Here is a 27233-nt window from a genome sequence, read left to right on the forward strand (position 1 = left end):
TCAGTAGCAGCACGTCCAGGGCACCTTAGACCAGACCCCACTCCCCACTCACTGCTGTGTGCAGTGCAGTTGTGATACTCGAGGTCGGATTTTTCATTATCAAGATCTGAGTTTTAAAAATAGATAAATAAAGATTTTTTATTTATTTATTTGACAGATCACAAGTATGCAGAGAGGCAGGCGGGGGGGCGGGGAGGAAGCAGGCTCCTCACTGAGCAGAGAACCTGATGCAGGCTCGATCCCAGAACCCTGGGATCATGATCTGAACCAAAGGCAGAGGCTTTAACCCACTGAGCCACCGAGGTGCCAAAAAAAAGCAGATAAATAAAAAGATCTGACTTCATACAGAGACAACGTGGACACTGGATGGACACCTGGGTGGCTCAGTCCATCGGGCATCTGCCTTCAGCTCAAGGTCATGATCCCAGGGTCCTGGGATAGAGTCCCGCATTGGGCTCTCTGCTCAGCAGGGAGCCTGCTTTCCCCTTTCTCTCTGCCTGCCTCTCTGCCTACTTGTGATCTATCTATCTCTCTCTCTCTCTCTCTCTCTGTCAAATAAATAAATAAATATTTTTTTTTAAAAAATCTTTAAATTGAATTTGAAGGGCCTGAGTCAAGTTCAGTGGCACTTCTGGGAGACACGGTATCAGCAACAGGAAAACTGGAGACCATGAATAAAGACCTAGAAACATCTGACCTTTTACTTGGGTATAAAGTACACATTCCAAAACTACCAAAAGAGGACAAATGTCAAGATAAAAAACAAGTCGGGGACGCCTGGGTGGCGCAGTTGGTTGGACGACTGCCTTCGGCTCGGGGCGTGATCCTGGAGTCCCGGGATCGAGTCCCACATCGGGCTCCCAGCTCCATGGGGAGTCTGCTTCGCTCTCTGACCTTCTCCTCGCTCATGCTCTCTCTCACACTCTCTCTCTCTCAAATAAATAAATAAAATCTTAAAAAAAAAAAAAAGATAAAAAACAAGTCGAGCTAATCACCAACATACCAGAAAAACACAATCTTTACCAGCTACATCAGAGTACCCAAATGGAGTCCCTGCAGCTGTTAACATCTGTAAAACCCATCGGGGAAAATGAAGGAAAAATTCAGGGAGCTCTCAGAGATGCTCTGGAGAAAAATTCTCATCTTCAAGGAAGCCTGACACAGTTTTCAAAAGAAGCCAAATGAATGAACAAGAGAGTGAAGACATTTGTTGCACAAAAGAAAATAATATTACAAAACTCTTTTTACGAGGTCAGATCAAGTTTCTGGGTAGACAATGACGAAGATGAGGGCTGGGGCTCTTGCTCCAGGAGAAGACCTGGATTGTGGGAGCCTGGAACTGGATGATATAAATTCACCAGAAGGTGGGACCAAGTGCAAGGTGAACCAAAGGAAAGACAATGATTGGTGTGGCTTGAGTTTAAACACTCATTTTAAAACTCCTAAAGAGACCAGCTGCATACTAACTGAACTGAAAAATAGGAAATAATCAGTGCCTTGAAAGATCATCTGAAATATCTCTAAACCAGAAAAGTTTCACAGAAATCAGGGGGAAAAGGGGGGGAAAAGGCGCAGTTAGAAAGGGAGATACCACAGCTCTTATTCTCCTTCAAGTGTATCCACATAAATATCATTTTCACCAAATACCTGATTTAGAGACGATGTACCCTGCAGAGGTGTAGGAAACTCCTTCAAAATCATATGACAAGACCATTAATGCAAAGAGCTGGACACCTACAAAATACAAGCCAAAATTCTGTCAGGAAAATTCTAAAGAATCATGTGTTATTATTGAAACCTATTCAAAGAGCTCATGACTATGAGTCAGGAGCGCTGTTGGCTGAGAGACACCTCCATAGCTTAAGAAAAGAAAGTGCATACCTGGGGGGGTGGAGAAGGAAAAAGAAAAACTGAGAAACAATGAAAGTTTCTGAAAAATTATCTTTATGTCCCTGATGTTGCAAATAGGACATTTGTCAGAGGACAGAGACCACCAGGACATCCTCTGGATGTCCAGACCCCCAAGGAAGGAACCCCATTAGGCTATGGCTGGCTGAGGATCCAGGGTCCCTCCAAGGATCTGGAGACCAGGGGAAAGACCCCTCTGGCAGGTCAGCTCCATCCTGACACAGATCTTTTTCAAGATAGCCAGGGTATCCTGGTCCTCCTGGTGCAGATAGCAGCTTGGGACATTCTTTTGACTCCACAAATCACAGGATCCAAATTCCATTGACCTAGACTCTGGTCCTCCCCCTTACCCCTTATCAGACTTCAGATGTTTTAGAAAACCTTAAGGGGATTGCTCATGGGGGATAGAACTCTCTGGTCTTCCCCCATTCCAGAATTTCAGAAGAAATTGCCTAGGAATCTTCTCCACCGAGGGACTTCCCTGGCCCTGCGCACTTCCTCTTCATCCTCCATCAGCCACAGGAAATATCTCCACATTGAAGACTCTCTACACAGCCTGAAAACAGAAGTGAGTCACCACTGAGCTGACTCCACCTTCCATTGATCCTACAGCTACAGAACCAGACCACAGCAAGATGTTTTCTCTCCACTCAAATAATTTTCTAATACTATTTGAGTCTTATGGCTATTAATTGATTCTGTAATGTCTATAGTGAAAACCACTTGGGATTATACTACATAGACAATGTTCTATAGTTGTGGATTACTTCAATGTGAAACTAAGTTAATTGCTTCATTTTATCCTATTTGCAAGCAGCATAATTACAGCTTTTTATTGTTTTTAGCAAGTCTTCTAAAATAATCCAGGAGACCAGTGTTTCATTTTGCCCTTTTTTTTAAATAATTTTGATGTTGTTCTTCTGGTTTTATTGTCATTGTAGAAAATGGTTACACAACATCTTATTGGGGGACTTGATCAAATTACAACACTGAGGATTGTGGATTATTTTGTGCCTGATGTGAATGGGAATCAAATTTAACCCTGAGGTCACCACTCTGCTCAACCTGCCCCCCCTTGGGGTCCTTAACTGGGAAGCAACCTTAATTAACCTTGACCCAAGTTCATAGGTCAAGCCCAGCTACTCTTTTTTTTTATTTTTTTTATTTTATTTATTTGACAGACAGAGATCATAAGTAGGCAGAGAGGCAGGCAGAGAGAGAGGAGGAAGCAGGCTCCCCACTGAGCAGAGAGCCCGATGTGGTGTTCGATCCCAGGACCCTGAGACCATGACCTGACCCGAAGGCAGAGGCTTTAACCCACTGAGCCACCCAGGTGACCCTAGCCCAGCCACTCTTTACCCAAGGCCTGCCCCAGACAAAGTTACAAAGGTGACCCCACCTTCCTTCCCTGTCCTGTGTCCTGTACCACCCTGCCCCATCACAAGCCTGGATTTGGGACTAGACAGGATCTCAGAGACTGTCAACCCTCACCTCTCCTTCCCTGAACTGTCTCACCTTTACAACAGCACAGCCAGTGGAAACAATTTAACACCCTAAATGACACCAGGAGTCCATGATGCTCAAAGCCCACCAATGACTCCAAATCATGCTGAGAGTCAAATCCATGCTCCTGGTCTAGACTTATGTCCAAGACCCTCCTACTCAGACACTGACCATCCTTCTATCCGAAAAGCATCTTAAGGTCACTTGAATGATCTCCTCTGCCAGAAACACCTTTCCCCAGATGGGTGGGTGCTGCCTCTTTCATTTAGATACCAACACTGGTCCTATCTTCCGAAGGTGCCCTTTCCAGACCACCCCAGGCCAGTGGCTCTGCTCACTCATTCCTCTTTATTCCCTCACCCTATTTATGACCTTGGAACCATGATCCTTTCAGAAATCATCTATTTCCATGTTTATTCACATGTATTTCTGCATCACTCTGTACTACGAGGCAAGTAGGGCAGAGAGATGATCTTATTTCTGCCAAGCCCTCCCTCCTGTCAAGCACCTGACAGTCAATCAAGGATTTGGGAAACTGAGCAAGAAATGAACAAGTGAATCCAGTGGAAAGACACCCATGAAACCTCAGACCTGACCAAACAGCCATTGTGGGCCTCCCAGGGCAGGACCCACATACGTGCGATGCCTCCTTGGAGACTTGCCTGGACCCCGCTGCTCCCATGGGCCAAGCATTCCCTGAAGAACACAGGTTTTGCCCTAGAAACGGCTCCTTTCTCCAGTGTGGGTTTCAGGCCAAAGATTCGACATTAACACTGCTCATGGAGAAGGGAGGGGAAGGTCAAGATTGTGGGGAAAGAAGAGGAGATGTGGTAGGGTAGCCCCTGCCTCCTGTCCTTTGCACTGAGCAAGAAGGAGCTCAGGTGCTTTTGTGATAAAAGAAAAGCTGCCAGGGATGCCTGGGTGGCTCAGTTGGTTAAGCATCTGCCTTCAGCTCAGGGCATGATCCCAGAGCCCTGGGATCAAGTCCCACATTGGGCTCCCTGCTCAGCGTGGGGGAGCCTGCTTCTCCCTCTGCCTGCTCTGCCTACCGCTTCCCCTGCTTGTGCGCTCTCACTCTCTCTCTCTCTGACAAACAAATAAATAATAAAATCTTGGAAGGAAGGAAGGAAGGGAGGGGCGGGGAGGGAGGGCCACCAGACCTCCAGCCCAGGTTTTTCACTGGTTTGGAGAGTCCCTAGCAAGGAGGGACTGGCAAGCGCTCAACACTCAGCTCTTTGCTAAGAGTCACAACCAATATTTGTGAGGCGCAGAACTCAACAAAGCACACACCTTGACAGGAACTCCACCCTGTTCTCTACTTTACCCCCTCAAAACCCACTGATGACCCCATTTCGTGCAGGAGTCCCATGTAGAGATGAGGAAACTGAGGCTCAAACACGCTCCAAATTATGAAACATTGAGATGGGGTTGGCAGCTCGTGCTCCAAAGCCCAAGGATGAGGCTCACCTCTACACCTTCCTAGCTAGGTTTCTTTGAGCCACGTCCCCTAAACCAGGTCCCTCGAATTCCTCAACTCTGACCAAGTTATACAGGTTAAATGAAATGAACTTGCAGAGAATTCTTAGCACATGATAAAAGAAGTTGCTGTTTTTATTATCCCCTTCTAAGTTATCAGCACTCAATCTGGGACATCCGCCCCGAAATTCCACTCATTCCCCATTCTCTGAAAAGCTGCCCGGCCTCTCCTCTGCGGAAGCTGTTATTGCTGGCAGACCGCACCGAGAAGCAGTACGAGGACCTCTCGTGGAGGGAAATGGTCATTTACTCAAGAGGAGCTGCTCCAGAGACGTGGAGCATGCTCCCATATGCACGCGTTTGGGCCACACGTGCACAGGTTGGAGGCCTACGAGCACACTCTTCCGAGGGCAAAACCGGACATCAGCAGGTGCAGGGGGAAGGGGCTCAGCCTTGAGTGCAGATCACAGGAATAGTTCTGGGAGCTGAACAAGGTCAGGGAAGAGGAAGTCGGCCATTCCTGGCTCACCATGAGTGGGTAAGAAATGATGGGAGCATAACTAGCAAATGAGCAAATGCAGTCCTAATTAGAACCAGAGGTTCTTTCTGCAAGTGGCAAAAACATTTTGGAGGTAACCATGGGAACAGAGGGGAGAGGGCCCATAAAGCAACACTGGAAATTAACTTGTGTTGCTCTGCAACACTGACAGCTGAAATCCAGGGATGCTCCCTCTGCCCAAACCCTCACATCCAATTTGATATCACGGCGTTAGCGTCTGAGCCTTTTATCAAGGTCAGAGCGTGGCAAGATGTCTGCCTCCCCCTAGCCATGGGTGGCCCAAAAACCTTTCATTCAGACCACTCACTGCCCCATGTGGGAATCTGATAGGATTGTAATTCTTAGCCAGTGCTCTAGAACAGTGGGTGTGGCTCTCAAAACTCAGCGCCTCCCTGTTGCTCTATTTGTAGGTGGTATTCTGTGGCTACTAACGAGTCTACTAACATCATCAGAAACACAGAATTTCCTTTTTTCTTAAAATGAGACTTCATATTTCTTCTGCTTTCTTTGCTGGTGTGTAAGTAAGAACAGAATTTTGGTTGGCTTTGTTTGACAAGGCCCCATACCATGAACGCTAAGAGGGAATTTTACAGGAGTTCTCTCCAGATTTGGAATGCAACATTTATTTCGGTTGTAACAAGAGCTGAGCTACTCTAGTTACAACATTAATATGTTTAACAAGATCAAGTTTTGACTTAAGAACGGGTAAGGGTATGAAACATTTTGTATGGCCAAGCATCCCTTTCTTCACTAGTCATCACGCGTACTTGTAATGATGCTGCTACCTTCACCCCTTACCCTCGGAGGGGAACTGTGGCGCGGGGTACCAGCTCTTAGAGGTGAGCCAGTTTCCTACACTTGGGAGTCAGTGTTCTCCACCACCAGAAGCCTGATGTGGTTCTCCACCACCACACATGCCAGAACCAGCCTATCAAAGAATACATTTCAGTTAGGTTTGGCACAGAAGAAATGGGGTCATCAGATTGTGTAAGAGAAACACTGAACTCATATTTAACCCTAAGGCCAAGCGCTTCTCATTGTCCACAAGCTAAGCTCCCTGGGATGATCCTTCAGACTGAATCTCAGCCTTATCTCTGAAAGGTGTCCCAGGCGGACCCCTCCCAAAGTCACTGGACACACCCAGCACTCCAGCCAGGCCAGCTCCCAGCAGGATTATGAAGACTCTAACAGAGACGTTTTTAGGACCTTGACCCACTGCTCTATTCTGTGCCCTTCACCTCCTGTCCCCATCACAAGTCTGGCCTTGGGGTTGGAAAGGACCTCAAAGGCCAAGCTGTCAACCCTCATCCCTCGTAGATGGCCCCATCCACCCTCAGCCACTGCCTGCCAGCCCAGTGACAGCTGGAATGAAGGTTCATGGACAGTTTAGAGCTCTAAGCTTCCTAATGTTCTGTCACTATGTCAAAGTCAGTTTTTGTCTGTTTCTTTGTTTTGTCTCAGATCCCGCACTGTTTCCTCTGCCAGGAACACCTTTCCCCCAGACAGGTGGGTGCTGCCTTCTTCATTGAGATACCGACACTGCCCTGGCTTCTGGAAGCGCCTTTCCTGACCACCGCAGGCCAGCGTCTGTGCTGGCTCATCCCCGCCCTTCCTTCTCCCTATTCAGGGCCTCAGAGCATCCATCCTCTCTGAAGGAATTTTATTTCCTCGTGTATAGTCTGCATTTTCCTCTGAATGATACAGGTTGTTACAACAGAGTTTATCTTATCCCCATGGAGCCGTCCTTTCCAGCCCATGGCAGGCACTCATTAAGGATGTGAGGAATTGGGGCGCCTGGGTGGCTCCGTGGATTAAGCCTCTGCCTTCGGCTCAGGTCATGATCTCAGGGTCCTGGGATTGAGCCCCACATTGGGTTCTCTGTTCCGCAGGGAGCCTGCTTCTCCCAACCCCTCTGCCTGCCTCTCTGCCTACTTGTGATCTCTGTCTGTCAAATAAATAAATAAAATCTTAAAAAAAAAAAATAAAGGATGTGAGGAATTGAGCAAGAAGTGAATGCATGAATCCAGAGGGATGGACCTACTCCACAATATGGAGAACTAATAGGATTATAATGTTTAGGACAGTTTTTTATAAACGTTCATTACATAAAACATGAATATTACTTTTGTTATTACTATTTCATCCAGAAACAGGAACACTTTTTCTCTCTTCTGATCTAATTTTGGACTTTCTTACAATTGTTTTCACTGCTATTGCTAAATAATTGTATATTTGCTCAAACTAAAGCTCAATAGAATGATTATTTTGAAGATAATGCTTCATAAATGGAATTTGTTTGGCAGTAAATTTGGTGAGTGTCTTGTTTCTTTGTTCCAGATGATGTAAGGACAGTATTTCGGAGATGGCAGTTTAATAAGTTCCCATAAGGAGGGCTTATCGTGCGGGATCTTACACCTAGAGGGATTAGAAACACAGAGCCTACTTTGTGTGCCAAGAGCTGAATTGACTCCACTTAAAAAGACGGATATGGCTAACTAAGCTGTTCTTGAAAGAGAGCAGTCTATAGGCACAACCTTCAGTATTCACCTTGTATTTAATTGTTTGAACACCTCCAAGGAGACGTGCCTGTGGACTCAGAAACCTTTAGCCTCCGGCCTCAAAATCCAGCTCTGCACAAAGATGACCACACAAAGAAGGAGTCTGCCTTCAGACACAACCCAGTCTTATCGTTTTCTTCATGTGGCACCCTACGCCATGCCCCTCGCTTCCCACTGACCTCGCTAACCTTAACTAACAGCCCTCAAAATTAGCCTTTCAGGGCACACACTTCGGTGAAGGAGAATGTAGGTAAAGTGGAGTCACTAGGATGCAAGAAAGGGAATCTGAACTCAGATCTAACCAGAGGCCACAAGGCGCTGGGCCTCCCCAGGCAAACACTCCAGCCCAGTGTTCTACCATGGCCAGCCTCAGGCCAGATTAAGATGGTGAAAACACTTCCTAGGACTCTTTTTTTTTTTTTTTTTAATTTATTTATTTGACAGATAGAGATCACAAGTAGGCAAAGAGGCAGGCAGAGAGAGAGAGAGAGAGGGAAGCAGGCTCCCTGCCGAGCAGAGAGCCCGATGCGGGACTCGATCCCAGGACCCCGAGATCATGACCTGAGCTGAAGGCAGCAGCTCAATCCACTGAGCCACCCAGGCGCCCCACTTCCTAGGACTCTTAATTCCCTTCTCTGTTCTAATGTCCTTCACCTCTCCCTCCCCAGCAGAAGGCCTATCTTGTGGAAGGGGGGGGAGTGGGGGGGCACCTGGGTGGCTCAGTGGGTTAAAGCCTCTGCCTTCAGCTCTGGTCATGATCTCAGGGTCCTGGGATCAAGCCCCATATCGGGCTCTCTGCTTGGTAGGAAGCCTGCTTCTCTCTCTCTCTGCCTGCCTGTCTGCCTACTTGTGATCTCTGTCCGTCAAAAAAATAAATAAATAATCTTTTTTTAAAAAAAACAACAAAAAAAAAAACAGAAGGCGGCTTATCTTGGGAATGGAAAGGCCCTCCATGAAGCTGTCCCATCCTCAGTCCCTGCCAGGCCAACCCGGTGACAGCTGGAGCTGATGTCCACAGTCTAGAACTCTGTCTTCCACCAGGACAGAGCAAGGGCACCCAGCCCATGCGGAGGAGGAGCCCAACACAACTGGGCCTTGGGAAGCCCTCCTTCTCCCAGGATCAGTTTCCTGTCACTACGACAGGACTGCAAGGAAACATAAACAAGGCTATGGGCATGCCACTGCCCTTCGACCCTCACAGTATTGTCAGCTCACAGGTCATGGCAAGTCACACGCAGAAACGACCTTCTACAACAGCAGGTCACTTTCCTGAGGACACTGAGGTCTTTGAAAATGGTGATCTTAATGAGATGGGGGGTCCAGGAGTAAATGTATCCCATTGCTCAAGTTATCAAAATGCAGAGTCCTCCCAGTCTTGTGGAGATGGGCATAACGCACGCAATAGTGTGCATCTCTAACCTTGGCTGCAGGTGAATGAGACTATTAGAGACACACACAAAAAAATCCCAGAGTGTCTCCTATTCAGTTTCTAAAGACAAATCACCCAGTTGTTACTTGGAGGGAAATAGTAGCCCAGAGGAAGCACCCTCCTTCCACAGCAGAAGAATCGCTGTGAGTTTTTGGTGGTACCCTGACATTTCACTTGATCACATGACTGTGGTTTTTCTTTGATCATCTAGAGTTGTGAATGTTTTGGATATCGGCAGATTTGTCCCCACTTAAAGCAAGGACATGGGGTCTCCATCAGTTGATGTATTTTCTTTTTATTTTATTTTATTTTATTTATTTATTTGACACAGAGAAAGAGAGAGAGAGAGATCACAAGTAGGCAGAGAGAGGGGGGAAGCAGGCTCCCCGCCAAGCAAAGAGCCCGACATGGGGCTCAATCCCAGGACCCTGAGATCATGACTTGAGCTGAAGGCAGAGGCTCAACCCACTGAGCCACCCAGGCACCCCAGGTTGATGTATTTTCATCCTAAGTGACTCTCTAGCACGGTCTCTGCCTGGAGGCTTCCTGATACAACCTGTACCTGAACAGATTGCCACATCGGCCAGGCCCGATGCCCTGCACCCCTGACATGACCCAAGGTGAGACCTGACACCCAGACACATCACTGAGTACTGATTTACATGAAATGTCCCCCGATATCAAAGGTGCCTGAGTGCCCAGATGGTGTCCAGGACTAAGCCCAACGTGGGCCCAGACAAACAAGCTCCCAGGGAAGAACTGTTTGTGAGCTCACCGTGCTGGGCACTGCATCCACCCCTCCCCTTGGTACCCTATTCCCAGTTATGTCTTTCTTCATAACTTTAGTTTGTATTCCTCTTGATGTGGGCGTAAGTTTGTGAATTTTGATTAGGATGTTGAATTCAACTTAAGGATGTCTTAGAATCAGATGTTGGGGGAAAAGTCATGTAGCAAGTGAATATACATTCCAAAATAAATCAAAAGCTATTCAGCGTGACTTCATGGTTTGTTCTAAAAAACAAAAACTTTTTTAAATAACTGCATTAACCAAGGTGCCTTAAAACAAAATATGGAATCTGAGTTTCAGCAGATAGGAGCATTTTCTTTGATGATACTTTGTACTTCCTCAGTGGACTGAGAGATATGTAAATAATCGAGAAAAACAAAATCAGAAAGGAGGAGAGATTTTAGAATCGAGGTGTGAGGGCGCCTGGGTGGCTCAGTGGGTTAAGCCGCTGCCTTTGGCTCAGGTCATGATCTCAGAGTCCTGGAATGAGTACCGCATCGGGCTCTCTGCTCAGCAGGGAGCCTGCTTCCCTCTCTCTTTCTGCCTGCCTCTCTGCCTACTTGTGATTTCTCTCTGTCAAATAAATAAATAAAATCTTAAAAAAAAAAAAGAATTGAGGCGTGATTATTTGGTTAGACCATTCTTTACATATTTCTTCTAACTGATAGAATATTATCAAATAGAATATCTAATTTATAGAATTGTTAGAATATTTGGGACACTTCAGGTTTCAGAAAGGCAGCTGTTCTTTTCTGAGACAAAATAACAGAAGAATAAAAAATAATAAAAGAAGAATATTATCAGAATATATAAGTACATAAGTGTTCTATAAATAAATATATATACATATATATATTTGTTCATAAATGGTATGCATTCTGTTCTAAGGAATATGAAGAAAGTGCTACCCTAGATTATTAGCAATAAACAGTGAGGTATGTGCTATAATGAATGCAAGATGAGATAAGAAGATGTGATAGGACATAAAGTTTGTGCAATGGAAATCTTAAGATCTGAACACATTATGTTATTTCTGGCCACTTATGTCAAGTGCCCAGGGCCTCATACTTTCTCGCATGTTATTAGCATCCCAGCTTCCCCAATTTATTCATGGAGAAATGCCCCTGGCCCCCCATGGTCATACACACATGAGAGAGTTCTGAAGGATCCCAGGATCCTTTTAATAAAATGTGAATTTTATAATTTATAATAAATTTAATAAAATTCACATTCTTGAAAATTTCACTTTTTATTTTGAACTTCTTAATTTGAATACTGCAAATAAAATATGATTGACAATAGAACTTACATATCTTCCGGTAGCACCCAGACAGTGAGAGGCCTCAGATTTTAAGACAGCAGGATTCAGTGATATGTTGATTTTTATGAAGTCTGGAAGTCAAGAGAAAAGTGGCATGAATATATTAGGAAACCAGAACAATGTGAAAGCATCTAAAATAAAAGGGTAACTTTAAATGATATAATAATAACTATAATTCAAATGATATAATAATTAACAAAAATATTAAACAATTATAACTGAGTGTTCTAATAGGAAACATATTATAAATTCTAAATTTATTCATATATTTATATCATCTGGGCTCATATTATTGAGACTGGGTTATGAAATAATGATTAATAATTATATTTTATCAATATAATGATGTAGAACTATTAAAATATTGATTAATAGAAACTTAATTTGAATAAAATTGTTACCAATGTTAGTGATTGATAAAATATATTTTCATAATTTTTAAGGCAATACTTCCTAAGTTTAACATTAATACTTATTCATAATCACATGCACTATCTCTTGGCCAATAAACACAGTAACATTCCTTAGATTGATGTTATTTTCTTTTTGAAAAAAGAAAGTGAACCACTGGAAATGAATGGATGGCTTTGAGTTACATTTTAATGTCCTCTTATTTTCAACATTAATCAGATTGTATTATGTATTCCATGCTTTCAAAATTTCCAATATTTGGGGCGTCTGTGCGGCTAAGTGGTTTAAAGCCTCTGCTTTCAGCTCAGGTCATGATCTTGGGGTCCTGGGATAGAGCCCCACATTGGGCTCTCTGCTCAGCAGGGAACCTGCTTCCCCTCCTCTCTCTGTCTGCCCCTGCGCCTGCTTGTGATCTCAGTCTCTCAAATAAATAAATAAAAAGAGGGGCGCCTGGGTGGCTCAGAGGGTTAAGCCTCTGCCTTTGGCTCAGGTCATGGTCTCAGGGTCCTGGGATCAAGCCCCACATTGGGCTCTCTGCTCAGCGGGAAGCCTGCTTCCTCCTCTCTCTCTGCCTGCCTCTCTGCCTACTTGTGATCTCTCTCTGTCAAATAAATAAATAATCTTTAAAAATAAATAAATAAATAAATAAAAAGAAAAAAGAAATTTCCAGTATTTGTCAGTAGCTTCTTTGGAGTTATCCACACAATATAATGCATAAAAAAAATTTTTTTTCTGGCCAACGATATGTTATATAAGTACTCAAGTTACAGCAAATGAGATGATTTTAATCTAAAATGTGTGCCCTGTGAATATAGTACATTGACAACCATTAATAGCAATGGCCTTAAATTTGATGATAGTGTGTGACTCCTTAATTTACACGTTCATTGGAAGCAGTTTTTCAATGTGAACTGTTTTTGAAAAGTTTCCTCCACACATTCACTTACTTAGAGGGTAAACATTTCACGACCCTTTCCATTATACTGTCTTTCTATGAGTTATTCTCCATTTAATAACAGAGAATGGAGATGTAATTTTATCGAGATGTAATTTATTTACCATAAAATATATCCTTTTACAGTGTGCAATCCAATGGTTTTCAGCATATTGGAAGAGTTGTACAACCATCAACATTGGCTAATTTTAGAAAATTGTTATCATCTTTAAAGAGAAATCCTCTATCAACCAGCGCTTAGTCCCATTCTCCCTCCTCCCTTGGCAGGTAGTGGAAACTATGCACCTACTTTCTGCCTATATGTACCTGTCTACCCCAGACATTTCAGTAGGAATGGAATCAAACAAAAGGTGGCCTTCTGTGTCTGGCTTCCTTGATTCGGCGTAATGTTTGCAAGGTTCACTCGTGTTAATAGCGTGTATTTCATTAACTTACATGTCTGAATAATATTGCATTGTAAAATATGCCACATTTTATTTGTCCATTCATCAGGTAAAGGAGGCCTCCGAGGCTAACATTCAGTGATTACCAACATCTTTCCTCGTCGTTCTTCTTAAGAGCTTGAGAATAAAATCTGGGAAACAGGTGTGCCCTCCTGGAGGAGAAAAAAGTCCTCAGATGCCACCTCCCAAAACTGGATAAGACTTGTTTTACAAAGATACAACGTAAACTCACTAGGAAATTTGTCTCTAAGAGACTCAATTCGCTGTGCACAGGCGAGAATGACTCAGTAGTCAACTTGGCACCCAACATTTATCCAAGAAATACGTGTGCACGGATAGGCACACACACTCCTGCTGGATCCAGTGTACAACTGCCATTTTATTCTCAAAGTCACGAATGGCTTTAACATTTATTTAGGGTAAGAGCAATTTTTTTCCCCTGAATTGAAGTACTTTTTCAGTGCTGTGAATATCTTACTCAAAATGCTTTCCATAGTAGAAATTTCTGTTTTGTATCAATTCCCCTATCTCTTTGGAATATTCCTAGATGTGCTACAGGACAGACGCTGCGGTGTTCCAATGGGGTCACTGCTCAGCCTCCTCTACCCCTTCACCCTCCCCAGGCGGCATCTAGCAGTGAGGAAGCTCTGCACTTACCAGCCCTAAGCTTCCATTTCAGTATTTTCCAAGACTGAGATGGCCGATGTGAGAGAGGAAGGGGGCAGCAACAGATGGAAGAGAGTTGGAGAGAGGGGAAGGTAGAGAAGGGTCAGACATCGGAGAGAATGGAAAGAGGTGGTTCTCAGGGGAATGCCCCAGGGCACCATGGCTGCCTGCATACTGGTTCTTCCCTTTGCAGCAGGGAAACCCAGGTTTCCCTCTTCCCCAGTTGGACTCCTCATGGCTCCATTATTTTCTGACAACACTTTTCTTTTCCATCTTTACTCCAGACCCATATTTGAGAGCAGACAGCACAATGGCTCCAGCAGATGGGCTGCAATTCTCCAGCTCACCTCCTGCCCCTACTTCTTGATGAAACATATGAGAAAAGCAAAGCCGCACCCAATGGTCAGGACCAGGCCTGGTACCCTCAGTTATATCTTGGTGTTCTTCTGAAAAACAGAAAAACTAGAAATTGTCTAAACCACAAAATACCAACCGTCCTCTCTCCTGACCAACACAGGTGACGGCTTCTCCTTCACAATTATGGCACTGGCCTTGCTCAAGCTTTGGTTCCTAAAGATAAGATTTATTAAAATACCAATCATAGAATCATCCCTGCATGTGGTAGCACAAAATCCAGAGAAAAATGTCTGTTTCTGTGACCTCCCCCCAAAATCACCCGGCCTCAGTGGAAATCCTATAAGGACTTTCTTCAAGAGTAACAAATGCCAAACCATGGGGGATTAGGAAGATGGGCAAGGAACTCAGCAGCAGTACCGGGAACACTGATGGCGGGCCCTCAAAAGGGTCAGAACAGTTCCTTCAACCCCTGCAGCCTGGGGCAGGGCCATCAGGAAAATGCTGCCTGGAAAGGTGCCCTCCTCCCTGCCCCTCTCCTACAAGGGCTGCTCCATGCGGGATCCTTGTCACTCTATTGGGGGAACAGGGTTGGATTCCATTCCCCCTATCACTTAAGGTCTCTTTGACCACAGTGTCCCACACAAGTGCATCTTCCTTCTCAGTTGGAGCCCCACTCGGGGTTGACACCTTCCAGGCTACTGCTGCAGTGAAATTAGAGCCGATGGAGTAAAATGAGCATTAGGGAAGTTAAATGAAATAGTTAGGGTCCTACAACAATCTGTGGTCAAATCTGTGAATATCAATTACCTAAGAACCGTGTGCATAGAAGAAATCGATATCTGGGGTATCAGGAAGTGTGTCATTACCTCACCTGGTGGGGCAGCTTGAGCAAAGGAACGGTTGTGGGAAAGATGCATTGTGTGGTTGGGACAGCTGGGACCCTCCTATAGGACAGAAAGGGCGTCTTAGTGAACAAGGGTGAGGAGACTGCAAATGGGTCAGATTCTGAGGGGCCTTGATTGACATGTAAACCATAGGGCCATTGCCTCTACTGGAAGAGGCTGTGGTTCTAGAAAAGGGCATTGCACCACCACAGTCCTGGGAAAGATAGCCTTCATTTTTCACATGCTTTACCCACTGTCTACGTCCTGACATCACTCTGTCCCATCTGCCACCAGGGAGAGAGCTCCTCACCCCCTCTGACGAGGCCCAAAAACTATGTCATCTCAGTTACTTTCTGAACCAAATTCCCCCTTCTATTGGCCCCGAGACTGTGAATTTGTCTCTACTTTTTAATAAACCGATCAGGATAACCGGATAACGAAATCCAGGGAGGTCTTTAATTCTTTGTGTCCTTTCTTCTTAAAGAACAAGTAAACATCTTCTCCAGGATGAAGGACACATATGGATTCCCTCCTTTCTTGCACATGTACGCAACATTCTGAGTGTCAGGTCCAGGGAGATTCCCTCATTTTCTGCAGGTCACATGACCAGCTGAGCAAATAATTTCCCATGATCTTCAACCAAATGGATCTCGTCCTGCTAGTGCCCCCTTAGGTTTCACACCTGAGATAGGGTAAGTCTCTTGGAACTTTCTGTTTAGAGAATGAATTTCATGCCCTTCTAAATTTCATGGAAATTTACTGCAGTTAAAAGAGAAGGGGCTACTCAGGGAGATTCAAATTAAAACCACATTGAGATATCACCTTACACCAGTTAGAATGGCCAAAATTAACAAAACAGGAAACAACATGTGTTGGAGAGGATGTGGAGAAAGGGGAACCCTCTTACACTGTTGGTGGGAATGCAAGTTGGTGCAGCCTCTTTGGAGAACAGAGTGGAGATTCCTCAAGAAATTAAAAATAGAGCTTCCCTATGACCCTGCAAATGCACTCCTGGGTATTTACCCCAAAGACACAGATGTCGTGAAAAGAAGGGCCATCTGTACCCCAATGTTTATAGCAGCAATGGCCACAGTCGCTAAACTATGGAAAGAACCAAGATGCCCTTCAACGGACGAATGGATAAGGAAGATGTGGTCCATATACACTATGGAGTATTATGCCTCCATCAGAAAGGATGAATACCCAACTTTTGTAGCAACATGGACGGGACTGGAAGAGATTATGCTGAGTGAAATAAGTCAAGCAGAGAGAGTCAATTATCATATGGTTTCACTTATTTGTGGAGCATAACAAATATCATGGAGGACAAGGGGTGTTAGAGAGGAGTAGGGAATTTGGGTAAATTGGAAGGGAAGGTGAACCATGAGAGACTATGGACTCTGAAAAACAATCTGAGGGGTTTGAAGTGGCAGGAGGGTGGGAGGTTGGGGTACCAGGTGGTGGGTATTATAGAGGGCACGGCTTGCATGGAGCACTGGGTGTGGTGAAAAAATAATGAATAATTTTTTTCTGAAAATAAATAAATTGAAAAAAAAAGAGAAGGGGCTATAAAAATTATAAAAACTGGTTTCTTGGAATATTCAGATAATTGTTTAAAGCCTTAACTCTGATCTCAGAGATTAAAATACAAAAACCAAATTTGTACATCCACCTTAGCCTCAATTCTGTCATGGCAATAAGTGACCTCCAAACACGAGTGACTTACCTCAACAAAAGTTTATTTCTCATCCTTCTGGGATTCAGCTTAATGGGATCATCATTATGTAGGACAGAGAACGGTCACGGCAGTGAGAAAAGAAAAAAAATGAGAAAAAAAATGGAGGACTCTGCTCAAAGATGGTACATTCCTATTCACGACTGAAAGAAATCACAGGGCAAAGCCTGAAATCAACAATTTGTGAAGTCCATTACCCCTGGAAGACAAGGCCTAACAGGGCTAGTGACATGAGGCTGGGCATGAAATAAGTGGACCCTATTAAATATACCATGGTTCATGTTTGGTCAACATTATTAACTTCCATCTCTAAAGTACACCAAATAATCTTACCCTTCTCCACCAGACACAACATGAAACCTCCATTCACACCAAAAGCAACGAGAAGATCCCACTATAGTTCCTTCATCAAGATCTCAAAGAGCAAAAGCCCAGGCTATGAGGCAGCTGAAATAGGGACTGGACCCATGTAGTGAGCATCCTCTCATCTGTGGAGAAGAGGTGGGAGATGGCATCCGTTGGAACAGAGCAGTAGCAAGATTCAGCTGGGGAGATGTTTAGGCGTAGACCTTTAAGGGAGAATGCTTCCCCCCTTTTTAGATCAATTTCTGCTTCCTGGCTAAAGTGCCCAGACCAGATCCTTGATCGTCCCTTATCTTGTTTGGCCTCATTAGTAGAGACCCTAGAGACTGCAGTATTAAGGAAAAAAAAAAGAAAAAGGAAAACAGAAGTACGAACCAATTATCCTGATTCCATTTACTTCCGGGTGCAGTTAGCTCACCCCCTAACTCATTATGCCTAATTTCTCTCTCATCTTAACTAAACTATCTCGAGCTTATCAGTTCTCTGTGGCAAAAGCACACTTCATTTTTCCCCGTGGCAGTTTACAGGAATGCTTAAATAATAGAGAAATGACTTACTGGTCGAAGTTTCAATGCAATCCTTGCCATAGACCAAAAGTTTTAAATCACAACCCAGCTTTGATTTTTGCATTTCTTAACTATGTATAAAATTTTTCTTAAAAAGTAGGTCTCTGGGGCACCTGGGTGGCTCAGTGGGTTAAAGCCTCTGCCTTCGGCTCAGGTCATGATCCCAGGGTCCTGGGATCCAGCCCCGCGTCGGGCTCTCTGCTCCTCGGGGAGCATGCTTCCTCCTCTCTGCCTCTCTGCCCACTTGTGATTTCTGTCAAATAAATAAATAAATAAAAGCTTTAAAAAAAAAAAAAAGTAGGTCTCCAACTTTTTATGTCTTCATTTAAATGAGTATAAAATCTACCTGTACCCCTTACCCTGAAGTTCATGAATTCTCCTACCCTTCTTCCTGTTGAACAACATATTCCTTTCTCTTTTTTTTTTTCCAATAGTAATAGATTATGCCTTTATCAACACATTCCCTTCTGAGCTCATTTCTTTCTAGATGGTCCCAGGCAACAGTGGCCAAGAGCATGTAAATAATGATAGAAAATGGGGCGCCTGGGTGGTTCAGATGGCTAAGCGTCTGCCTTTGGCTCAGGTCATGATCCCAGGATCCTGGGATGGAGCCCCACGTTGGGCTCAGTGCTCGACAGGGAGTCTGTTTCTCCTTCTCCCACTTGCCCTGCTTGTATTCCTCCCTCTCTTACTCTCTCTCTCTCTCTCTTGTCAGATAAACAGAATCTTTTTTTTAATAAATAAATAATGACAGAAAATTATGTTTCCATAATTCAAGGCACAAGTGGGTTTCACCTATTTTCTGCCTTCCAGGTTTTCGCAGCTAACATGGCTTTACCAAAAAAATTTATAGTGGTGTAACACGAGTAGGCATTTTTCTAGGATTCAACAAAGTTTTCCACCACCCATGGTTTGTCTCTGTGACAAATCCACATATACACTTTTTCCCTGTTAAATGTCATCATTTCCAAATAAGGGAGAGTTCAGCCATCCAACTAGATAATGATTAATTGCAAGGAATTAGCCTATGGGACTTTAGAGACTCACTAGGCAATTCCAAAATTCCTTGTATGGGCTGAACTCTTGAGCATGAGCTGAACATTAATTAACAGGAAGAATGTCTTCACAGGGAAGTCTCCATTGGCTTTTCAGTTGATTGACTTAGGCCCAGCCAGATTATATAGGATAATCTCCCTTAAAGTTAAATGATTGTGGACTTTACTCACTTCTACAAAATACCTTCACAGAAGCAACTAGATGAGAGAATAAGTTCTATAGATTAGCCATACTGACACATAAAACTAATCATTTCTGTCTACATGTTGTTGAGCTGTATAAGCCATACACCTCTCCTGAAACCATACATTACTTCCAAATTTAAAAAAAGTGGTATTTCTGCCTAATATAGTACAACTATCTTGCCTATAGTAGAAACACACTAAGAAGCCTTTCCCAAGAAGAAGACACAACATCTTTGAGTCATGTGCATCATTCTCTTTTGATACATCTTAAATACAGTTATTTAAAGTGAACTATTGGGGTGCTTGGGTGACTCAGTCATTAAGCATCTGACTTTTGATTTCTGCTCAGGTTATGATCTGAGGATCCTGGGCTCAAGCCCCAAGTGGGGCTCTGTGCTCAGTGTGGAGTCTGCTTGGCATTCTCCTTCTCCCTCTGCCCTTCCACCTGCTCGTGCTATTTCTCTCTAAAATAAAAAAATAAAATGAAAAATCTTTAAAGTGAACTATTACTGGGATGCCTACTGGCTCAGCCAGTGGACCATGTGACTCTTGATCTCATGGTCATGATTTCAGACCCCCAAGTTGAGCATGGAGCCTACTTGAAATAATAATAAAGTTAACTATTATTAATGGATTATTGGGGATAACTGTGGGAAGAAAACAAAATATTTTACCACATATACAGATTCATAGCAAAACTCTCAAAACTAGTATATCCTCAATTCTGCAAATGGTCACAAGGTAGTAGCTGGTATTAAAAGTTTAATATTAACAGTATTCCCTTTGACCTCAGCAACCACCTCACATGGCTTTGATTCTGGCCAGGTGACCCAAGTACTTATTTATATTTATATATATTTAAATTATATGTAATATACACAAATATTTATCTATAAGTCTGTTCTTATAGAACTACCTCTAGTGCTAACACTTGTATCATTTAGTCTAAACCAGAGAAACAGGATCAGTAGTGTTCGGAACTCATAGGAAACTAGTGAAATTATACATACACATATGTGCTCATGTATATATACATATATAGACTTTTGTTATTATGGACTTATACAATTGTAACACCTGGGTAGGCAAGAATGAGATTTCTGGGGCAGACCCTGTGGAAGGCTGAAACTCTCATGTGAATGAAGCTACTTTCCACAGCTGCAGCTTTCTTTCCCGCCAGGAATGCCCAACTTTGCTCTTAAGACTTTTCCATGATTCTGGGCGCCTGGGTGGCTCATTGGGTTAAGCCTCTGCCTTCAGCTCAGGTCATGATCTCAGGGTCCTGGGATCAGGGCCCACATCAGGCTCTCTGCTTGGTGGGAAGCTTGCTTTCCTTCCCCTCTCTCTTTCTCTCTCTCTGTGCCTGCCTCTCTGCCTACTTGTGATCTCTGTCAAATAAATAAATAAAATCTTAAAGAAAAAAAAAAAAAAGATTTTTCCATGATTCTATCAGTCCCACCCGGATTATCAAGGATAATCTCCTTTACTTAAACCCAACTGATTGTATAATTCAATCGACAAAATACCTTGAAACCTAGACACTTATTTTTTTTTTAATAACTATGGAGTACAGACTAGTGAAGATGGCATGTACACTTTCCTATCAATGATGGAAAGAGATGTGTTTTGGGGCACCTGGGTGGCTCAGTCAGTTAAGCATCTGCCTTCCACTCAGGTCATGATCCCAGGCCCCTGGGATAGAGCCGAGTTGTGCTGTTACTTGCTCACCGGGGAGCCGGAGCCTGAGTCTCTGTCTGCCTCCCACTCCCCCTCTGCTCACGCTCTCTCAAATAAATAAATAATACCTTTTTTAAAAAGTGTTTCACTAATGAATCATTGAACACATATCAAAAACTAATGATATACTTACTATACAGTGGCTAACTGAACAGAATTTTTAAAAAGTTCTTCAGTAAGAACTCAGGAAAAACATAAAGTGACATATGTATATCCGTACAATATCATATCATCATCAAGCCAAAATAATTTATAGAGTACTAAAACACTGTGGAAAACAAAACACTTAGAAATGTCTTTTTGTGGGGCGCCTGGGTGGCTCAGTGGGTTAAGCTGCTGCCTTCGGCTTGGGTTGTGATCTCAGGGTGCTGGGATCGAGTCCCGCATCGGGCTCTCTGCTCAGCAGGGAGCCTGCTTCTCTCTCTCTCTCTCTCTCTCTCTCTGCCTGCCTCTCTGTCTACTTGTGATCTCTGTCAAATAAATAAATGAAATCTTTAAAAAAAAAATGTCTGTATGTGTGTGTAAACTAGAGAGCACAGATTCTAAGTCATATTTGGAAAGACATTAGGAGAGATGTAAAATTGCCTGATGGAATCTGTACTTCTTAATCTGATTACTTCAAGTTTCTTTCTAAAAGCGCTACTAAACATTTAATGAAGGGATTAAATAGAAGGGCATTTAAGAAATGGGTGGGTCACCCTGGGTGTTGATAAGGTGGGTCTTGGAGTCCTGCTCAGTTGCCCACTCACCTCTTGAGATCCAGGCGGTTCTTCCCAAGATGGATTTGAACAGCACTAAAAGCAGTAAGTTTTCATCTGCAATTTGCTCTTGGATAATGCCACATGCTTTATTTTCAAGAGTTTATAAAAGTTGAAAACACAATCACAATTAGAGAAGCATATTGTTGGAGCAGGAGCTGTTTGCATGCATAAGCTGTGTCGGGGGACTGAAAAGTGCTTTCAAGTTGGAGACTGGAATTTCAAATTTAAAATAAGAGCTATAAGTCCCACAAGTGGGTTGTCAAAAGTTCTGAAGTTGACACCGTAAATGGAGAAAATACACATGGAAAACCTAATGTTTTATATTAAAATGTATTTTACCACAAAGTACCGGCTACTGTGTAATTTATCTCAATTTCTTAAGGTTTTACTTGTTTATTTCCATTATGTTTCCCAGCTCCTATTGCTTCCTATTTTTTCTGAGTAATTTTTCATATTTTCAGTAACTCATATCACAGATTGTCATTTTTTTCTATTATACATACATACTTAACATACATGTCTCCAATGCAGCATGACTTTAGCTGTACTCCTAAAGTAAAAATAGAGAATCATTGTTGAATGTATAGGCTTTCAACCTAGAAAAAAAAGTGAAGACTTAGGTTTACACAGAGTTTTTAATCCATGAACATATCCTCCATACCCCTCTTCCCATTTTCTCTTCATCAGGCATACTACAAAAAGAAACCTGGCAAGGCAGGATTGTTTACAACCAGAGTCAAAAGGATATCCTCCAAGAATGGTTTAAACAAAACCCTTACCCTGACAGAGCTACCAGGAAACAATGGGCCAAAGAAATTGGTATTTCAGTTTCCAAAATTCAGGTAAGCATAGGTTTCTATTTCACTATCTGTCAGATTAAAGGTAAAGAGAAAGGCTGGGCTTGGGACTTTCGGGCCATTCTTATGTCCAGTATGTTGCTCAGGGGCTTTTTGTTGTATATTAAAAACAAGAACTGCGTTTATATCTTTTACCAGTTGTGGAAATTTGGGCTGGGTATGTTCACTGATGACAGGAGAATACACAGACTGGGTCAGGCTCTCCCAATAGGAGGTAAGTTTTTAAGATTTACATAATTTAGGAAATTATAATGCTATGTTAATGATAAGGTATCATTAAGTATTGAAGTGTACCAGGTACCTTGCTGGCTCAGTTGGTAGAGCAAGCAATGCTTGATCACAGAGCTGTGAGTTCAAGTCTCACATCGGGGATAGAGATTACTTAAAAATAAAAAATTTTTTTTCTATTGATAAATACTGCAAAATGAGGATTAATATGTAGTTATAAGGAAACTGTGGGGCAAGAACTCACATATGTTCCCAATTTTCAGGCTAGTTTTTTTTTTTTTTTAAATACCTTAAGTGTAATTCATACACAGAAGTATACGACATAAGGGGCGCCTGGGTGGTTCAGTGGGTTAAAGCCTCTGCCTTCAGCTCGGGTCATGATCCCAGGGTCTTGGGATCAAGCCCCAAATCGATTCGGGCTCTCTGCTCAGCGGGGAGCCTGCTTCCCGCCGCCACCCTCTCTCTCTGCATGCCTCCCTGCCTACCTGTGATCTCTGTCAAATAAAGAAAATCTTTAAAAAAAAAAAATAAAAGAGCATATGAAATAAAATCCCATATTGTATTATTGAATAGAGCTACTGATATGAAAATGAAACTAAGTTGGATTTCTTCCGTTAGCAAGGCGATAATTGTAGACAATATAATTATACCTAGTGAGACAGCATTTAAAACAATGAAGATCAGTAAAAATGTGCTCTTTGTGGAAAATAATCAATTCAGATTTTTGTGTCTATATATTGAGAGAGCATCCAATTAGCCATTGGCTGTATGGACCTTTGTCTGAAGGATGCTGGGAAGAAATATTTTACTTTTCATGCATTTGTTCTAGGTGTAAAGAGACAGTTTACTCAAATCCCAGTAATAAAAGTGGGAGTATCTGGTGATGTGCTTAAAACTTACCTGGAAACATTTTAATTTAGAGCATAGATAACCTTTTAGCACAATGCCTGGATAAAGGAGTGGTTTATTAAATATTGGTGGTCATTAACACTAAATCTTATCACAAATTATCAAAATAAAACAAGTAATTAGAAAGTACATTGCAAACCCTACTCCAGAAACCAGGAAACAAGGAGCTCCATGGGTTTTATATGTGACAAGTTGCACAGCAAGGTGTACAAGTTATCTGTTGCTGATTATAGGTAAGAGGGAATATTGAGGAGTGTCAGTACAGTTCAACTTTGTTAATTTACTCTCCATTTAAAGATATTCTTGGGGCACTTGGGTGGTTCAGTCAGTAAAGTGTCCAACTCTTGATTTCAGCTCAGGTCATGATCTCAGGGTTGTGAGACTAAGCCCTGGGTAGGCCTCCACACTCATCAGGGAGACTGATTCTCACCCTCTTCCAGCGCCCCTCCCCCGGCTCACTCACTCTAAAATAAATAAATAAATCTTAAAAAAAGGTTCTCTCTCTCCCTCTGCCTCTCCCCACCCTGCTCACATATACTTTTTTAAGATTTTTTTTATATTATTATTTATCTAACAGACAGAGATCGCAAGTAGGCAGAGGCAGGCGGGGTGGGGGGGTGGGGGGAAGCAGCTGAGCAGACAGCCTGATGTGAGGCTCAATCCCAGGACCCCCGGATCGTGACCTAAGCCAAAGACAGAGGCTTTAACCCAGTGAGCCACCCAGGTGCCCCACGCTCATACATACTGGAAAAAAAAAAAAAAAAAAAAAAAAAACCTCTTTTCCACAGTCAATTCTATATGTATTACACATTATAAAATGGTGTTTCTTATAAACAGATGGTAAGCCAAGAAAAGACATTCACAGATTGAAGACCTGTTATGAGAGAAGTAGGAAAGGGAGTAAAAGAAATATTGATCTGGGCACCTGGGTGGCTCAGTGGGTTAAAGCCTCTCTGCCTTCAGCTCAGGTCATGATCCCAGAGTCTTGGGATCAAGCCCTGCATCAGGATCTCTGCTCAGCAGGGATCCTGCTTCCTCCCCCCTCTCTCTGCCTGCTTCTCTGCCTACTTGTGATCTCTGTCAAATAAATAAATAAAATCTTTAAAAAAAAAAAAAGAAATATTTATCTCCTTCAATAGAACTGACAGTGTCTCTTAAGTCATAATTTTTCTTGAGATACCATGTGATAAAAGAAATACTGTCCTGAATTGTAAGCTAATAGTAATGTAACTCCTAGCATAATACATCACTTTTTTCTTATGGATATTATCACAATGGTAGTTGATCAAATCAATTTTAATTATATTGATATTTGGACCGACACAGATTGAATTACATGACTCTCACATCTTCTCCCACTTAGGTCTGGTTTAAAAACCACAGATCAAAACAGAGACAACTGGAATTGGGATGCTCCTTAGGAAAAGACAAAACCCAAGGACAACACCATCATCAGCCTTGGACTCAAGGTGAAAAAAAAAACAAAAAAAAAACACGGGCTCAAATGCATTTCTTCAGCGGGTCTCAGTGAAAATGGAAACAACTTGGCATGTCATGCCCATGTTCTCAAAAAAAAAAAAAAAAATCAGTATCTTGAGAGGCACTTACAGCTTTTATTCTGGGCACCCTAGTGTCAGAAAGATAAGCACAGTCCCACAGCTGATAGGACAGAGAGGTTCTCAGCAGGCAAGGTTCTGGGCCTTTTGGTCCTTTGGTTCCAAGCATCCTCTTCTGTCACCATTGGGGATTCAAGGAGAGGAAGTGTAATCAGCATGACCTTCCCAGGCTCAAGTTTCCAGTTTAAACATGAAAACTCTTCTAAAAGATATCTTCTGCTCCCATGTTCTCCTTTAGAATACTTACCAACAGCAGCCAGACAAGACTGGACATCTGTCCCAAGATCTCAATCACACGTCCTACTTCAAGCCTCTGAGAGGAACCGATTGCTTGACATTACAACCAGGAAAAAACTGGCTAAAAAAACAGGCATTCAGGAACCAAGAATTCAAGTAAGTTGTGTCTGTGAAATATGTGCTATTACCCCCCACCCCGTGGGTTGCTGAAAAAACTGACCTATCTTAGATTATCACAATCATCAAGGCTATGTAAAGGTATGGGATGGTAAACATTTAGCACTACAAGTCCCATTCCTGCAAAATGAAGAACTCTTGTCAGTGGTATACCCATTTAGAATCACCAGCCGCAAATACGTGAGGAAATGTGAAAGTATCTATTTTGAGAACATTTTTCTACAGTTGGAACTGCCATTTTGGTCCAATAATTCCTTTATTGTGAGGCTGTCCTGTGCCTAGTAGGTTTTTCAGCACTCCTGGCCTCTACCAACTAGATACCCTGCCCACCTCCCTTCCCCCAATTTGTGACACCGCCAAAACTCTATATACTTAGTCACATGTCCTCCAGTTGGGAGAACAAAATCACTCTCATTGGGTACCTTCTAAAGTTAGGAAGACGGTGGTTCAGTATGTTAAATGCTCATAACAAAGTAGCAATCATCAGTTTATCAGCACAGAAACAATCCTTGATCAGATTTATACATGTATATATAATATAGGGACTTTTATGCACATGTTGGCAAAGAGAAAAATGTCAACCTGTCAAGAAAATTGATTTCTGATCCACTGTTGAAATTAAAGGGAGGAAAGGATCTAGATCATATGCCTTTTCAGCCAGTTTCAATTCCTCTATCGTTGATTGCTGAGTGTTAAGACCTCAATTTATGTTTTTATGTGTATACACACACACACCTGTACACAAATACACACACACACACATATACACATACATACTGAACACATGAACCAGAGTAACGAATTTCACACATACAGAATACTTATATTTCTGATATTGGGGCCTATATTAATAGCCCTTTTGCAATTTACACAGTATGAAAAACAGCCGCAATCACTTGTCCTATATCTTCTCTCTTTTCTTCATGTAGATGTGGTTTCAGAACTAAAGATCCCTATACCCAGAACAGAGCAGAAGCGAGTCCATGAATTCCTTGGCAGATGGCCCAAATGAAAGACCAGATCTGACAGCTCAACAGTACCAAATTCATTTGTCCACTCCCCTGGGCAGGTCTCATCATTTTGCTTTCTCCAATTCCTTCAGCAGGAACCCAACATTTCTATCTGCTCCTGTCCCTTGTGTGAGCCAAGGACCATGTGTCATGATGGTGCAGCCTACACAGGCTACGCAGGCAGAGAATTCTCTCTCTACTCTGACCCTTAGAACTACCTACCAATACCCTCAACTTCAGGAGGGGACCTCTCAGACACTCAGACCCTTTTCTGGTCCCCAAACCAAGAAAATGCCAGAATCACATAGAACAGACTGGCCCAGGAGTATTGTAGTTGAAGGACTATTCTGAGCCTCGGCCTGAGCATCAACACCACCAGTCGCAGGATCTGCTACAGGTGGACATAACTTACGTTCTGCAAAGGTGGGATGAGGTCTGCCAGGCTCTGATAGCAAAATGGGATCCTCAAGAAGGTACATACTGAGATACACACGGCTACAGCACAATCAGCTGAGAACCAGCCCACTCCCTCAGCCAAC

At 42.9% G+C, this 27233-nt stretch overlaps 1 protein-coding gene across 1 annotated transcript; it reads left to right on the forward strand.

Moving 5' to 3' along the window:
- Positions 1 to 1276: 1276 nt before the first annotated feature.
- DUXB (double homeobox B) lies at positions 1277 to 27233 on the forward strand. Its single transcript, XM_044256199.1, is given in 9 exon segments — positions 1277 to 1407; positions 1969 to 2111; positions 2343 to 2476; positions 5104 to 5266; positions 22348 to 22502; positions 25018 to 25175; positions 25321 to 25663; positions 26614 to 26720; positions 26983 to 27233. Coding segments are annotated over 9 exon segments (1530 nt in total). The 3' UTR covers positions 27179 to 27233.

This window comes from Neovison vison, chromosome 7, assembly GCF_020171115.1.
Source record: "Neovison vison isolate M4711 chromosome 7, ASM_NN_V1, whole genome shotgun sequence".
NCBI lineage: Eukaryota > Metazoa > Chordata > Mammalia > Carnivora > Mustelidae > Neogale > Neogale vison.